Source organism: Gobio gobio (assembly GCF_949357685.1).
Source record: "Gobio gobio genome assembly, chromosome: 16".
NCBI lineage: Eukaryota > Metazoa > Chordata > Actinopteri > Cypriniformes > Gobionidae > Gobio > Gobio gobio.
In genome coordinates, this window is record NC_137109.1 from 9,672,897 (window position 1) to 9,690,132 (window position 17,236).

The 17,236-nt window shown below is 39.3% G+C and overlaps 1 protein-coding gene across 1 annotated transcript in view; it reads left to right on the forward strand.

Annotated features, from left to right (window-relative positions):
• The window catches only part of dock2 (dedicator of cytokinesis 2), a 185,008-nt gene that overhangs the window by 63,331 nt on the left and 104,441 nt on the right, over positions 1-17,236 (forward strand). The window contains 2 exon segments of the mRNA XM_079839088.1: positions 672-700; positions 703-777. Coding sequence (XP_079695214.1) covers positions 672-700; positions 703-777 — 104 coding nt within the window.

A 17,236-nucleotide genomic window follows, 5' to 3' on the forward strand; every position in this document is an offset into this window, starting at 1 on the left:
ACACTTTGATGACTGACGTCGAGTTTGTGACATCAGTAACTGCAGAAATCGATCACAACAATCGCAGAGGTTCTCCTTCATTCTGAAGCTGATGGGCTTTAATGCATCTGTCCTCCGACATTTCTCTGAGCTTCTCTCAAACACTAATGTTATTATGAGCGTAATGTGCCTTTAACCAGTTTAGCTGATCATGCGGGTAACTGAGGCAGATGTCTGATGCCTCGCCTCGAGTTTTTAATGAGTGGAGCGAGTTTCTCTCATTTGGATTGCAGAAGCAGAGTTTATTTGGAGTGTTTTTATCTAGTTAGAGCCGGGAGTGTGTGTTTAGCTTTAAGCGGTGTCCGATTCATCACTGTACACACAACACAGGCCATTCTAGCGGCTCCGAGAGGGTCGATATGATACAGTAGTTTCTCACAGACACCGGTGGCGTTCAGACTCGATCAATAAAGCACAGGTCACTTTCTCTGCCCGCGGCAGCTTTAACGTTAATTTATGGATTCATTTCTTCTATTTTTATCTTTTAATCTTTTACCAAAAATAAAAACTGACAGTTACTGTTCTTCAAAAGCTGATTAAACTTGACTAAAACATCACAAAACTGATTACCGATGAGAAATTAAATGCATGAAACGTATTTTTTTTCGATGTTCCTGTCTGTCTGTGTGCAGTAAGCTGTTGTATGATTTCTACACCTGTATTCCCCGGATAAACTACAGAAACAGAAAGTGACATCCATGACTGAGATAGTGGGCAGCAAACTCTTCCACAGACAAGGTGAAACACACACACACCACACTCACACACACACACACACACACACACACACACACACACACACACACACGTTGGGTTTTCATGTTTTATGGGACTTTCCATAGGCGTAATGGTTTTTATACCGTATAAACGTATAATCTATCTCCCTACACTGCCCCTAAACCTAACCATCACAGGAGATATTCTGCATTTTACATTTCAAAAAACATCACTGAGTCTGATTTATAAGATGTTTTCCTCATGAGGACCAAAAAATGTCCCCACAAGGACGAGGATTTCGGATATTGCCATCTTTGTGGGGACATTTTGTCCCCATAATGTAGGGATTACCAGTCCACACACACACACACACACACACACACACACACACACACACACACACACACACACACACACACACACACACACACACACACACACACACACACACACACACACACACACACACACACACACACACACACACACATACACACACTAACTATATACACTGTAAAAAAGTAGTATAAGGGATGTTTAAATCATAAATACTAATAAATGTGGAAAAAATACTTGAAACTATATTAAAAACCGACACTAAACTAGAATTCTCCAAGCTAGTCAAACACAGTTGTTTAAACAAAGACTTTTAAATGTAAAAACATTTTCCTGAAAATGTTGTGTTTGTGAGTTCCCAGCATGCATTGCAGTTTGAATAAATGATTAATTTACTGTTATAGGATTATTGTATTACTGTTTGCTTACTATTACTATTGTGTTTTGATGTTTGTTGATGTTTTGTAATTATAGTTATTTGTTGTGTTGTGAAAGTGATATTTAGTGCTCATCTTTTTACATTTGCAAAATTATCAATTTATTCTCACTAATTGAAACTTTGCTGAATGATAAATCAGTAGTTGCTTTAGTGAATTCATTGGCTGAATGTGTCACTTTGCATTTAGTGAACGAACAAATTCTAATTCAATGTAAATGTTTGTGAATGTAAAAATTCTAATTTAATGTCAATTATCATTTGGGGGAAAACATTTTTTTTAATATGTGTACTATATTTAGGGCCCTATAGTTAAATGTAAGTGTCTCTTTGCACAGAAGGTCAGATGTTCTTCTCAGACCCTTCCCTTCCAGTAACATCCCTTCCCCTTCCCTTCCCTTCCCTTCTTCCCTTCCCTTCCCTTCCATAACATCCCTTCCCTTCCCTTCCCTTCCCTTCTTCCCTTCCCTTCCCTTCCAGTAACATCCCTTCCCTTCCCTTCCCTTCCCTTCCCTTCCCTTCCCTTCCTTCCCTTCCCTTCCCTTCCCTTCCTTCCCTTCCCTTCCCTTCCTCCTTCCCTTCCCTTCCCTTCCTTCCCTTCCCTTCCCTTCCCTTCCCTTCCCTTCCTTCCCTTCCCTTCCCTTCCCTTCCCTTCCCTTCCCTTCCCTTCCCTTCCCTTCCCTTCCCTTCCCTTCCCTTCCCTTCCCTTCCCTTCCCTTCCCTTCCCTTCCAGTCACTTCCAGTCACTTCCAGTCACTTCCAGTCACGTCACTTCCCTTCCCTTCCAGTCACGTCACTTCCCTTCCCTTCCCTTCCCTTCCAGTCACTTCCAGTCACGTCACTTCCCTCCCTTCCAGTCACTTCCAGTCACGTCACTTCCCTTCCCTTCCAGTCACGTCACTTCCCTTCCCTTCCCTTCCCTTCCAGTCACGTCACTTCCCTTCCCTTCCCTTCCCTTCCAGTCACGTCACTTCCCTTCCCTTCCCTTCCAGTCACGTCACGTCACTTCCTTCCCTTCCCTTCCCTTCCCTTCCTTCCCTTCCCTTCCCTTCCCTTCCCTTCCCTTCCCTTCCCTTCCTTCCCTCCCTTCCTTCCCTTCCCTTCCCTTCCCTTCCCTTCCTTCCCTTCCCTTCCCTTCCCTTCCCTTCCCTTCCCTTCCCTTCCCTTCCCTTCCCTTCCAGTAACATCACTTCCCTTCCCTTCCCTTCCCTTCCCTTCCTTCCCTTCCCTTCCCTTCCCTTCCCTTCCCTTCCCTTCCCTTCCCTTCCCTTCCTTCCCTTCCCTTCCCTTCCTTCCCTTCCCTTCCCTTCCCTTCCCTTCCCTTCCCTTCCCTTCCCTTCCCTTCCCTTCCATCACTTCCAGTCACGTCACTTCCCTTCCCTTCCAGTCACGTCACTTCCCTTCCCTTCCAGTCACTTCCAGTCACGTCACTTCCTTCCCTTCCAGTCACGTCACTTCCCTTCCCTTCCAGTCACTTCCAGTCACGTCACTTCCCTTCCCTTCCAGTCACGTCACTTCCCTTCCCTTCCAGTCACTTCCAGTCACGTCACTTCCCTTCCCTTCCCTTCCAGTCACGTCACTTCCCTTCCCTTCCCTTCCCTTCCAGTCACTTCCAGTCACGTCACTTCCCTTCCCTTCCAGTCACTTCCAGTCACGTCACTTCCCTTCCCTTCCAGTCACGTCACTTCCCTTCCCTTCCCTTCCCTTCCAGTCACGTCACTTCCCTTCCCTTCCCTTCCCTTCCAGTCACGTCACTTCCCTTCCCTTCCAGTTACTTCCAGTCACGTCACTTCCCTTCCTTCCAGTCACTTCCAGTCACGTCACTTCCCCTTCCCTTCCCTTCCTTCCCTTCCCTTCCCTTCCCTTCCCTTCCCTTCCCTTCCCTTCCCTTCCCTTCCCTTCCCTTCCCTTCCCTTCCCTTCCTTCCTCCCTTCCCTTCCCTTCCCTTCCCTTCCCTTCCTTCCCTTCCCTTCCCTTCCCTTCCCTTCCAGTCACTTCCAGTCATGTCACTTCCCTTCCCTTCCCTTCCAGTCACTTCCAGTCACGTCACTTCCCTTCCCTTCCAGTCACTTCCAGTCACGTCACTTCCCTTCCCTTCCAGTCACTTCCAGTCACGTCACTTCCCTTCCCTTCCCTTCCCTTCCCTTCCCTTCCCTTCCCTTCCCTTCCCTTCCCTTCCCTTCCCTTCCCTTCCTTCCCTTCCCTTCCCTTCCTTCCCTTCCCTTCCCTTCCCTTCCCTTCCCTTCCCTTCCCTTCCCTTCCCTTCCCCCTTCCCTTCCCTTCCCGACTCGTCCTGTCCCTTTATTTTATTTCCCATCCCATCCCAACACATCCCCACCTCACTCCACTCTACTCCTTCCCTTCCCTTCCCTTCCAGTCCCTTCCCATCCTGTCCCTCTCTGTCCCTTCCCGTCCTGTCCCGTCCCATTCCTTTATTTCCCCTTTCCGCTCCTTCCCATCCTGTCCCTTTATTTTATTTCCCTTCCCGTCCCTTAGCTTGTTTCATTTGTTATTTTACACAGTCTTTTCCTCCGCTCTTTCTTTCTCTAGGTTTATATGATAGCCTCTGGCCTGCTCCTGCCAAACGGCCTGTTAACTAGATTCTATAAAGTGATGAATGTGTGTGTGTGTGTGTGTGTGTGTGTGTTTGTGTGTGTGTGTGCGTGCATGCTCTTTAACTTCAATGAGTTGCAGACAGATGATGAATGTGTTTGTGTGTGTGTGTGTGTGTGTGTGTTTTACTAAAGACTCTGATGATTTTGCTCATGAGAGTCATGATGGATTGTCGACCGCTAATGATAGACACACACTCACATCCAGTACATGGTGAAGTGTGTATTATCGGACCTGATGAGTTCTTGCCTTTCATGTGCACTATTTTTTTAAATTATCAATGTTATTAGATATTCTGACTGACGTGTTTGCCTGTGACGTTTTGTCTTGAGGCCTGAGTTTTAGAGATGCTTTACTTGCAAGTCTGTGTTTTTGATCGGCTAAACAGTTTGCCATGAAATCAGATCCGATTTCTACGCAAATGACCATTTCTCGATTTCCCATTGCATTCGACATCCTCTTAGTTTGCATGAGACATCAGGTTTCAGAATGACATTTTTGCATTTTACGAGCACAATCATAAGCCGCCCGTTCCACATGTGTCCGGTGCGTTCACTCATAAAAATTCATGAGAGTTGCTCCTTCACCTCTACTGATTGGTCCAGGGCTGCTTGATATCACAATGCGAGGATTCCTCTTTTGTCCTGCATGATGCGGCGAGCTGTTTACTTATTCATATATTCTTGTGTCATTTTATTTATTTTTGAATTACCGTGTTCCCCGTAAACTGCCCTGACAGGCATTTTAATTGAAATTTATCCGGCCGGCCGCTGGAAAATGAGGCCCTATTTTGTGAAATGTCACTCCGAAATGAGCACGAGAGGAATGAGACATTTATATGCTGTACAATTACCTCTACCGTATTAGCCTCACCTGGAGGAGAAACAAGGCATGATGGGAACAGCGACAGGTGGCAGTGAGCAGATGACCATGGCTGGATCTCCATATTATACAACTCGTATATTAAAACACAATTAACAAAAATAAAATAAAAGTTGCAAACAAACAAATTAACAAATAAAAATATATATATATAAATACAAGTATAAAAAAATGCACACTGTGTAAATAAATCAAATAAAGTGCAAAAAAAGATAGATAGATAGATAGATAGATAGATAGATAGATAGATAGATAGATAGATACAACCCAACACCATATAATCCCCCCTCCACCGAACTTTACACTTGGCACAATGCAGTCAGGCAAGTACCGTTCTCATCCATCGGATTACTAGACAGAGAAGTGTGAATTTTTTTTTTTAAATAATCCTGACTCGTATAATAAAACCCATTTAACAAAAATAAAATAAAAGTTGCAAACAAACAAATTAACAAATACAAAAATATATATATAAATACATGAATAAAAAATGCATACTGTGTAAATAAATCAATTAAAGTGCAAGATAGATAGATAGATAGATAGATAGATAGATAGATAGATAGATAGATAGATAGATAGATAGATAGATAGATAGATAGATAGATAGATAGATAGATAGATAGATAGATAGATAGATCCTTTCACTGGAACTAAGGGGCCAAGCCCAACCCCTGAAAAACAACCCAACACCATAATCGCCCCTCCACCAAACTTTACACTTGGCACAATGCAGTCAGGCAAGTACCGTTCTCATCCATCGGATTACCAGACAGAGAAGTGTGATTTTTTTTTTTTAAATAATCCTGACTCGTATAATAAAACACATTTAACAAAAATAAAATGAAATAAAAGTTGCAAACAAACAAATTAACAAATACAAAAATATATATATAAATACATGAATAAAAAATGCATACTGTGTAAATAAATCAATTAAAGTGCAAGATAGATAGATAGATAGATAGATAGATAGATAGATAGATAGATAGATAGATAGATAGATAGATAGATAGATAGATAGATAGATAGATAGATACTTTCACTGGAACTAAGGGGCCAAGCCCAACCCCTGAAAAACAACCCTACACCATAATACCCCCCTCCACCAAACTTTACACTTGGCACAATGCAGTCAGGCAAGCACCGTTCTCATCCATCGGATTACCAGACAGAGAAGTGTGACATTTTTTTTTTTTTTTATAATCCTAACTCGTATAATAAAACACATTTAACAAAAATAAAATGAAATAAAAGTTGCAAACAAACAAATTAACAAATACAAATATATATATATAAATACAAGTATAAAAAATGCACACTGTGTAAATAAATCAATTAAAAGATAGATAGATAGATAGATAGATAGATAGATAGATAGATAGATAGATAGATAGATAGATAGATAGATAGATAGATAGATAGATAGATAGATAGATAGATAGATAGATAGATAGATAGATAGATCATATTAAAATGCACACAAAGGAATCGATAAGAGGAATCAAAATTGTCCAATTCCTGACCTTAAGTATTCGATTCTAGAACTGTTCATAATATTCAAATTATGACAAAAAAAGTTTGAAGAAGTATTTCTTACTAAAGCAAGGCGGTATTTGACTGGTCAAGCGTATCCATAGCAGACTGGTGGGAGTAGCCTCGGACGGCAACATGCCCAGTGCATTATGGGTGTTTAAGTTTTCCTATTTGGCAAATGGGAGGACATCAGCCTTTTCCCCTGTTTTCTCTAGTCAAGTAGCACTGGTTTTAAAAAAAAATCGCCTTTCTACTGAATAGACGGCCCAGTTTTATTGAAGTACCCCTTTAAATACAGATATGTCAAACATCTCATGACTCAGTCATGATAATTATGATGATGAGCAACTTTATGCCTTTTGAACAGAAAACACGCAGACACACTCAAATGTGGATCTACATTTGACACATTTAATTTCCACTTGAGGTGAAATTAGATTCATGAATAATAATATGAGAGCAGCTAGCTCAAATTATTCCGCTCAGAAACCTGACAGACGGAAATTATTGAATCGTTAAAAGAAAGAACGAGCGAGCGAATTACCCAGAAACTCTCATCTGCCCACGGATCTGCCGCATTCTTTTAACTCGCGTCGTCAAAGAGATTTGAAATTGGCTGGTTTTGAAGAAGCGTCTGCTGATGTGAGAGCAGTGGGATTCTCAGAGATCAGAACAAACACGCAGACCGTATCTGATCTCAGACCAGCGATCCTGGATCGCGCGGATGTCAGATGCACACAGACAGAATCGCCATGCATAAAAGCCACAGATTGAGATTAGTTTTAATCAAAGACTTTCATAAACTCATCTCTCCTCTGACTCAGAACTTTATCTGAATGTCTGACATTTTATTTCACTTTTCAGTGCACATGAAAAAGTTATCATTTTTATAATACAATCTAATATAATATGCACATAGAGTCGTGTGAGATAATAATCTCTATTTGTCCACCTATCAGTCCTAGTTTTTGTTTGATCTTCACTTTCTTCTTTGTGAATTGAAACCCATCAGAGCGATGATCCGCTGCGTTTTCTTCTGTAATACTTTATTTTTCATTTGTGTGTGTGTCTGTAATTGTAGTATTATTTATATACTGAGTATTATAATATTTCATTTAAATTTTAGTTTAAGTTTTAGTACTTTTGCTATGTGTGTGTGTGTATTTGTGTGTATATTTGTGTCTGTGTATATGTATGTGTATGTGTGTATATGTGTACGTATGTGTGTGTGTATTTGTATATATTTGTGTGTATGTACGTGTGTTTTGGTTCAGTATGTGTGTATATGTGTACGTACATGTGTATTTGGTGTGTGTGTGTATTTGTGTATATTTGTGTGTATGTACGTGTATTTTTGTTCAGTATGTGTGTATATGTGCGTACATGTATGTGTGTATATGTGTGCGTACATGTGTATTTGGTGTGTGTGTATTTGTGTATATTTGTGTGTATGTATGTGTATTTTAGTTCAGTATGTGTGTATATGTGCGTACATGTGTGTTTGTTTATATGTGTATGTGTGTGCAGTATTTGTGTGTGTATGTATGTGTGTGTATTTGTGTGTGTGTGTATATTTGTGTATATACGTATTTATGTTTGTGTGTGTATGTGTGTGTATGCATATTTGTGTGTATGTATGTGTGTGTATGTACTATATGTGTCTCTGTGTGTGTGTGTGTGTGTGTGTGTGTGTGTATATGTGTGTGTGTGCATATGTGTGTGTGTGTTTATGTATGTGTGTGTTTTTGTACAGTATGTGTGCATGCGTGTGTGTGTGTGTGTGTTTGTGTGTGTGCATCCATGTATATGTATGCATCTGTATGCATATATATGTATGCGCGTGTGTGTGTATGTGTAAGTGTGTGTGTGTGTGTTTGTGTGTGTATATGTGTGTGTGTGTGTGTGTCTGTGTGTGTATGCGAGTATATGTGTGCGTGTGTATGTGTGTATATGTGTGCGTGTGTATGCGTGTATATATGTGCGTGTGTATGCGTGTATATGTGTGCGTGTGTATGCGTGTATATATGTGTGCCTGCGTGTGTATGCGAGTATATGTATGCCTGCGTGTGTATGCGTGTATACGTGTGTGTGTGTGCGTGTATACATGTGTGTGTGTGTGTGTGTGTGTGTGTGTGTGTGTGTGTGCGTGTATATGTGTGCGTGTATGTATGTGTGCTTGCGTGTGTATGCGAGTATGTGTGTGTGTGTGTGTGTGTGTGCGCGTGTGTGTGTGGATTTATTCATGCATATGAATTAGTTTCTGAATTTGTCTGAATGGTCTGAATTTGTTACCCTAATAATGAATTAATTTCTAGGCTTGATCATAATTCTAGGCTTGATGATCAAAAGACTGTACATTACATAACTAGAATATTATAGAAATCAAACGTACACACACACACGCACACACACACACACACACACACACACAGTAATACACACATTTGCTATTATTCACTCTCTCTTTGCAGATCCATTAAAGTGATGAAGTGCGCCAAACACACACACACACACATCTCATCTGACTAATTCAAATGCAGTGAAAGTGAATTAAAGTTTTTTTCCACTCAGGCCATAATGTGACTGTTGTTATGGTTACGGTTTGCCGAGGGCTTTTCTGACTATTTATCCTGCTGGGTTAAAAGGCATTACAACAGAGAAAAGACATTTTACTCGTATTTGTTAATTTTGTATTATTCTTTTAGTTTTTTCCCCCCCTTGTTTTTCCATGTCTCCATCTGTTGTTGGAAGTGTTGCACTCGTTTCAGGATCTGTGGGCAGAATTTGCCACTGATTTCAACTGGGCTCTCAGACAGGGGATTTAAATGGAAATATTTATTGGAATCAATACTTATTGGATAACCGAGACTTTAAGGCGCTTTAAGATCCATCAGCAAAACTTTTCAGCTTGAGCAAAACAAGTAATTCCACTGGCAGTGAAAGTGGACCTGGTTTTAACAGTGTTTGCAGACTAGATTTTTACATTTTGTGAGTCAGTAATGCTTGTTTGTGCAGAATTCACCGCCATGATGCTGGAGAGTTTGCTAGGAGGGCATTGTTATGTGGTTGCTAAGTGTTTGAGATAATATTCTGGTCTCAAAAGCTTTAAAACCTGGAAGATTTGTTTTCTGCTTGGAAATACAATGATTAATGCATACAATACATCAGAAAAGTTACAACAGACAAATTCAAATGACCCAAAAACTGAATTCCCACCAAACTCCACAATAAAGACATGCATGCAAAACATCCAGATATTGAACATTTTAAATAATAGATATCACCATATTCCCCTAGTTGATTAATCACCGTAACTTTTGTAAATTTTAAACAGTAAGTTTTAAAAAATGTTTATGATGTATTATCTAATTAAATATGCACTAATTTACATGCATTTCCAGAACAGAAATCGGAGATAAAACCACGTTCAAAATTCCTGTTTTGTTGACATATTAGAGTTAAAGGTTTTTACAGGATTTTGGGGATCTTTTTATCACCTAAATCAGCAAATACTGTCAATTTCACACAAGCACTAAATTGAGCTCTTTTGCATCTTTTCGCACTTGAAGGGTTTTTGACAAGTACAACACAGTTGATCAATCTTAAGTGTATTAGTAACAATTGACCTCTGCAGGTTTCTCAATTTTGGTGAGCTTGTGCAAATTGTAGCCTCTTTTTCCTATTTGTAGTGGAGATGAGTGGTACCCGGTGGGGTCTTCTGCTGTTGTAGCCCATCCGCCTCAAGGTTGTGCGTGTTGTGGCTTCACAAATGCTTTGCTGCCTACCTCGGTTGTAAAGAGTGGTTATTTCAGTCAAAGTTGCTCTTCTATCAGCTTGAATCAGTCGGCCCATTCTCCTCTGACCTCTAGCATCAACAAGGCATTTTCACCCACAGGACTGCCGCATACTGGATGTTTTTCCCTTTTCACACCATTCTTTGTAAACCCTAGAAATGGTTGTGCGTGAAAATCCCAGTAACTGAGCAGATTGTGATTGGTTGATTAGATAATAATTGCATTAATGAGAAATTGAACAGGTGTTCCTAATAATCCTTTAGGTGAGTGTAATGTTACACATCAGATGTTTTTCCCCAACAGTTAACCAAACGTTCACTTAAGACATAACAGATCATGTGAATACTCGCCAAGACAGAGATTTTGTAATACTGTAACTCTGTCTATATTGGGATTTTTCTTAAAACTAATTTTGGTGAAAACCTCAAACTCGACCAAAAATGCTGTAGCTAGAAATTAGCCTGTGCTCATTCCCACTCATTTTGCCAGCACGGGTCAATTTATACAAATAAATATGTCTGCTTGAACGAACACAGAATGTTGTGTGCAAGTTGTTATAAAGATAAATAAAGACATGTTATGTCACAGCATTTAAATCTGTCTGTATGGCTTGTTCAAACCTTAATATCATTCATATTAATTTTGACATTTTAGAGAAATGCTTAATTGGTGAATTACATATGAACTAAACCCATTAGATTTTAGTCAACTAAATCTATGATATTTAGTGGACATAGGGCCAGATTTACTAACAGCTTGCTCCAGCGCAAACCCTCTTTTGGCTTAAAAAACTACTGTCAGGATTTACTAAAGACACACAGTGAAGGCGTGGACAGGGTTATTTTTGCGGCTGACCTTATTGCATATGCATTTGTTGGAGTTTCCTTGTCTGGCTATCACCAGACCAAGCTCAATTCAAGATTGAACATTGGTCTGGGGAGTCTGCTCTGTGTTTTCTACTGCACAAGAGGCGTGATCATCGAGCATAGTTCAAATGACTCTGAATGCAATTGGATAGTCCTTCAACCAATCAGACCACAAGAGGCGTGCTCAACGGGCAGCGAGCCATCGCTTCTCTATCCGTCATCGCGTTAAACCCGCCAACAGCGTGCCAGGTGGATAAGCCAGTCTGTGATTGGTTCCCGCAAAAGTGTAACAGGGGCAGGATAAATGAATGTACAGGTTTCCAGACTGAGTTGCAGGGCGAAATCAAATCGCCGGCAGATCAGGCTGGGTTTACCCAGTCTAGGAGTTTCCCTTTCAGATGCAAAATATATGGGAGGAGAGTATAATGAATCATGCAAGGCGATTGACTAAGGTTTATGCTTGTCAATTTACTGGTGTTTGCGTCATTATGTACTACACAACAAAATAATAATAATAATAATAATAATAATAAATTTTATTTGTACTGCACTTTACATTTGGAACAAATCTCAAAGTGCTACAGTTAAGATCATTTAGGATGGATAAAATACTAATAGATTGAATGGTTAAAAGTCATAAGTTCTCCTAAAAAGAAATGTTTTTAGTCCTTTTTTAAAAGTCTCTGTAATTTGAGGTGCCCTCAGATGGTCGGGGAGGGCATTCCAAATCCGAGGAGCTGCAGAACAGAAAGCTCGATCACCCATAGTGCTGAGCTTTGTCTTGGGGAGAAGGAGGCGGTTTGAGTTTGTTGATCGAGTTGTAGTTGAAGGTGTGAGTAGTTCTTTCAGATAGGGGGGGGGGGGGGGGGGGGGGGGCATTTCCATAGATGCACTGGTGGGTTAGAAGGGAGACCTTATAGTCAATCCTGGCGGTAACAGGAAGCCAGTGAAGTGAATGGAGAATGGGTGTGATGTGATCGTATTTTCGAACTCTCATCAGGATCCTAGCAGCACTATTCTGAACATACTGCAGTCTCTGCAAGCTTTTGTTAGGGATCCCGGTGAGAAGTGCGTTACAGTAATCAGTCTGGAGGAGACAAAGGCGTGGACCAGTTTTTCAGCATCTGCTAAGGATAGCGTTGGACGGAGTTTTGCAATGTTTCTGAGATGGTAGAAAGATGTTTTGCAGAGGTTTTTGATATGGGCTTCAAAGCTGAGTTGTGGATCAAATCTTACACCAAGATTGGTGACAGTTGTGGAGAGGGGAACGTCATGACCAGAGAGTGTTATACTAGTTATGGAGGAAGACTGGGTTTGATGTGGAGTGCCAACAAGAATTGCCTCAGTTTTAGAGCTGTTTAACTGGAGGAAGTTGTGCTTCATCCACATCCTTATCTCTTCCAGACAGGCGGTGAGTGTTGTAGACGGAGATGATGTTGTTGAAATGGAGTTGTGTGTTTCTGATTTCATGTACAGTTGTGTGTCATCAGCATAGCAGTGAAATGAGACTCCATAGCGGCTAATGACATGGCCGAGGGGGATGATGTAAATGATGAAGAGAATGGGGCCAAGGATGTGGGGCCAACAAAAGCATGTCTTAAAGGGTTAGTTCACCCAAAAATGAAAATTAGCCCATGGTTTACTCACCCTCAAGCCATCATAGGTGTATATGACATTATTCTTTCAGACGAATAAAATCGGAGTTATATTAAAAAAGTCCTGCCTCTTACAAGCTTTATAATGGCATTGATTTGGTGGGTCATTTTTGAAATCCATTAAAAGTGCATCTATCCATCATGTAACTGCTCCACACAGCTCCGGGGGTTAATAAAGGCCTTCTGAAGCGAAGTGACACATTTGTGTAAGAAAAATATTAAAATATTTAAATAGTCTAAAATAGCTTACTTCCGGCGGATTGCCATGCACATCGATTTGCTACAAAAGAGTAATCCTTGATCCGCATGCGTATTGACGAACGCAGAAGCGCAGAGGATAGAGCAAAACAAAACGTAGCGTCGGGGTTACTCTTTTAGCGTACGGTAAGTCGACTTGCATAATGCTGACCGCCGGAAGTTAGCTATTTTACTCTATAAAGTTTTAAATATGGATATTTTTCTTACACAAACGTGTCACTTCACTTCAGAAGGCCTTTATTAACCCCAGGAGCCGTGTGAAGCAGTTACATGATGGATAGATGCACTTTTATGGACTTCAAAAACGACCCATCAAGTCAATGCCATTATAATGCTTGGATTAGCCAGGACTGTTTAAATATAACTCCGATTTTATTTGTCTGAAAGAAGAATGTCATATACATCTAGGATCACTTGAGGGGGAGTAAATCATGGGCTAATTTTCATTTTTGGGTGAACTAACCCTTTAAACCAGACGCTAGTTTGCGTTGCCCTTAGTAGATTGTGTTGGTCATTATGGAAATGATCTGGCTGTGTCTGTGTTCTTTCATTTGTCAGTAGATCACGTGCAGAACTGTCCACTCCCATCAATGTTTTTTTGGAATTGCACTTTCATGCTAATTTGCTAAACTAGACTAAAACTTCAGATGAATAAAATATTACTAAAACTAAATGCACATTTAGTCATAAGACTATGACATAAGTCATAAGACTATGACATAAGACTATGACTTTAGTCATAAGACTATGACTAAAGCTAAATCAAAATGTGCTGTCAGAATTAACACTGCTAGCCTAAATAAGGAGGAGAAATCACAGTGTTTAAAGGGGTGGTTGATTATGATTTCACTTTTTTAACTTTAGTTAGTGTGTAATGTTGCTGTTTGGGCATAAACAACATCTGCAAAGTTACAACACTCAAAGTTCAAAGCAAAGGGAGATATTTTCTTTTACAAAAATCGCTTTTTAAGGACTGGTAGGGACTACACAAGCTTCCTCCCGGGTTAGTGACAGTACTAACCCTGAAATTTACATAAACCCCGCCCCCAGGAACACGCAACAAAGAGGGGTGAGATTATCATGACAGAATATGCTAATCAATGACTTGAAGATAGTTTACTCCACATCAGCTACATAAATTCATCAACTAACCATTCAGAAAGTCCTGTCTCATTCTATATGTTGTCACTTCTTCTTGAGTCCCTCCATCATTTTTCGGACTTCGGTTTGAACACAAAAGGCTGAACAGTTTCATTGTCTGCCTCATGAGGTTATCAGAGCTGCTAACTGGGGTTCTTGAAGCTCCGCCCTGTGAGTAGCAGCTCATTTGCATTTAAAGGGACTCACACAAAAATGGCACGTTTTTGCTCTCCCTCAAAAAGCGACAATTTTATCATGCTATAAAAATTATCTCTGGGGTATTTTGAGCTAAAACTTCACATACACACTCTGGGGACATCAGAGACTTTACATCTTGTAAAAAGGGGCAATCAACCACCCCTTTACGTAATATAGTGATATATAACAAATCATATTCATATGAACAAACCCCAAAATAAAACTGTAAAGGTTTGGAGCTGCTGAAGTGGAAATTATGCATTGTAACTGAAATCTACAGATGCAAATAGTTAAAGTCTAATTTAAATGTGCATTTTGAGGTTTTCTTTCCTAGTCTGAAATCAGACAAGATATGGAAGTAAAATAACCCAAAATTGAGCAGAGGCTGAAAAAAACCTGTTGTGTCTTGCATTAGAAGTCAGACGGTGGATGTTTATCAGTGCAGCTGTTGTTGTTTTCGCTCTGAAAATCCCACCTAAATAAGAGGCATGGAAATGATGCACTTTAAAGGTTGCAAATGGCCGATGTCAGAGCCGCCATCAGCATGTTAACAACATTTTAGACAGCCGAGGATCCAATTTACAGCTGCGCTTCTGTTCCGCCCTGTAGGGAAAATTACAGGTGAATTTGAAGCTCAACACATTTCATCAAGGAGAAATATATATATTAACAGCGTGACGAAACGTGTTGAGTATTATTGTGCACGAACATCTAAAATCTTGGTAATAGAAAGCGGATTGAATTAGACCTTCAAGTGCTGCATGAAGAGCCAAAGTTAAAGCTCATTCTGATTTCAATCTTCAATGTCGATGTCATTTCACTCACACACACACACACACACACACTCTCTCTGTTCTCTCTGGCACGGTATGGTGGGTCCGTCCGGTTTAGGCCAGCTGCGTAATTGAAATTGAATCTTATTACCATGTGAAATAGTTTATTGTGAACTCTCAGGACAGAACGACAGATGAAAATGAACGAAGGTTTCTTGGCGAAGAGAAAAGGGCCGAGTTATGATTCTTAAGGGAGCAGTTGTCAAGATCTTTTTCTCCCGAGAGAAGGACATGAGACACATTACTGAGATTAGATTAGTTTTTAAATACTTCACGAACAGAACAGCAGGGACTCAGACTTCACTTCAGTCCTAGTTGAGACCCTGTTTACATCTGCTAGAAAGATCCATCTATCTATCTATCTATCTATCTATCTATCTATCTATCTATCTATCTATCTATCTATCTATCTATCTATCTATCTATCTATCTATCTATCTATCTATCTATCTATCTATCTATCTATCTATCTATCTATCTATCTATCTATCTATCTATCTATCTATCTATCTATCTATCTATCATTGTCTATCTATCTATCTATCTATCTATCTATCTATCTATCTATCTATCTATCTATCATTGTCTGTCTATCTATCTATCTATCTATCTATCTATCTATCTATCTATCTATCTATCTATCTATCTATCTATCTATCTATCTATCTATCTATCTATCTATCTGTCTGTCTGTCTGTCTGTCTGTCTGTCTGTCTGTCTGTCTGTCTGTCTGTCTGTCTGTCTGTCTGTCTGTCTGTCTGTCTGTCTGTCTGTCTGTCTGTCTGTCTGTCTGTCTGTCTGTCTGTCTGTCTGTCTGTCTGTCTGTCTGTCTGTCTGTCTGTCTGTCTATCTATCTATCTATATAATGTATCATCTATATTATATTTTAATTTCAATTTCAATTGTTATGATTGGGAGACAGTGTTTTTGTGCTTATTTATTTACACATTTTATTTTTATTGATTCCATTTTATCATGACAGGGTTATTAAAAATTGTTTTGGTTAGGAGACAGTGTGACTTTTTCATGCGTTTATTTATTTATTTACTTATTCACTTATTTATGTATTTAATCCTTTTATTTTATCCTTTGGCTCTTTTTATTTTATTTTTATTTATTTATTTATTTTTCATATTTATTTTTTCAATATTCATATTATATTTTAGAGACACAGTATGATTTATTTATTTATTTATTTATTTATTTATTTATTTATTTATTTATTCATTCATATTTATGTATTTAATCCTTTTACTCTTTTTATTATTATTATTTTTTATATTTTAATTGTAATAATTAGGAGACATTCATTCATTCATTAAATAGTTCATTTAATTAATAAATTAACTTATGTATTTCATTATTTTATTTTATCCTTTTGCCCTTTTTATTTTTATTTTATTTTATAATTATTTAAAAAAAAATATTTTAATTGTTTTAGTTGCAAGACACACCTTTTTCATGCTTTTGTATTTATTTATATATTTATTTAATTGACCCTTTTGCAAATGTATTATTCTCTTGCACTTATTTTTGTCATATGCCATCTGATGTGAATGATGAAAGCAGGGATGTAATCAGAGACCTTTCTTTCGACATCCGTTCACATGTGGTCACTGGTGAAGCACGGTAGTGCTCATGTAAACTGTGACGTGTCTCACCTGGGGCCGGTTGCACCAGCTGTGTGTAAGTTACAACTTAGCCTAGTTTTGATGTAAATGGCCACTAAGTTACAACTAATGCACTTCTAAATATTTTTTGCGTTGCACCATTAAACGTACTCTTGAAGAAGCATAACTCTACATATAAACGAAATATTAACGTAAGCCTCCGATCAGGAGTAACGGTTGGAATAAAATAGCAGGCAGACTGAACTGCATCAATAAGCTCTTGTTTTACATGGCACTCTTCAATTCTTTACACGTATATGATA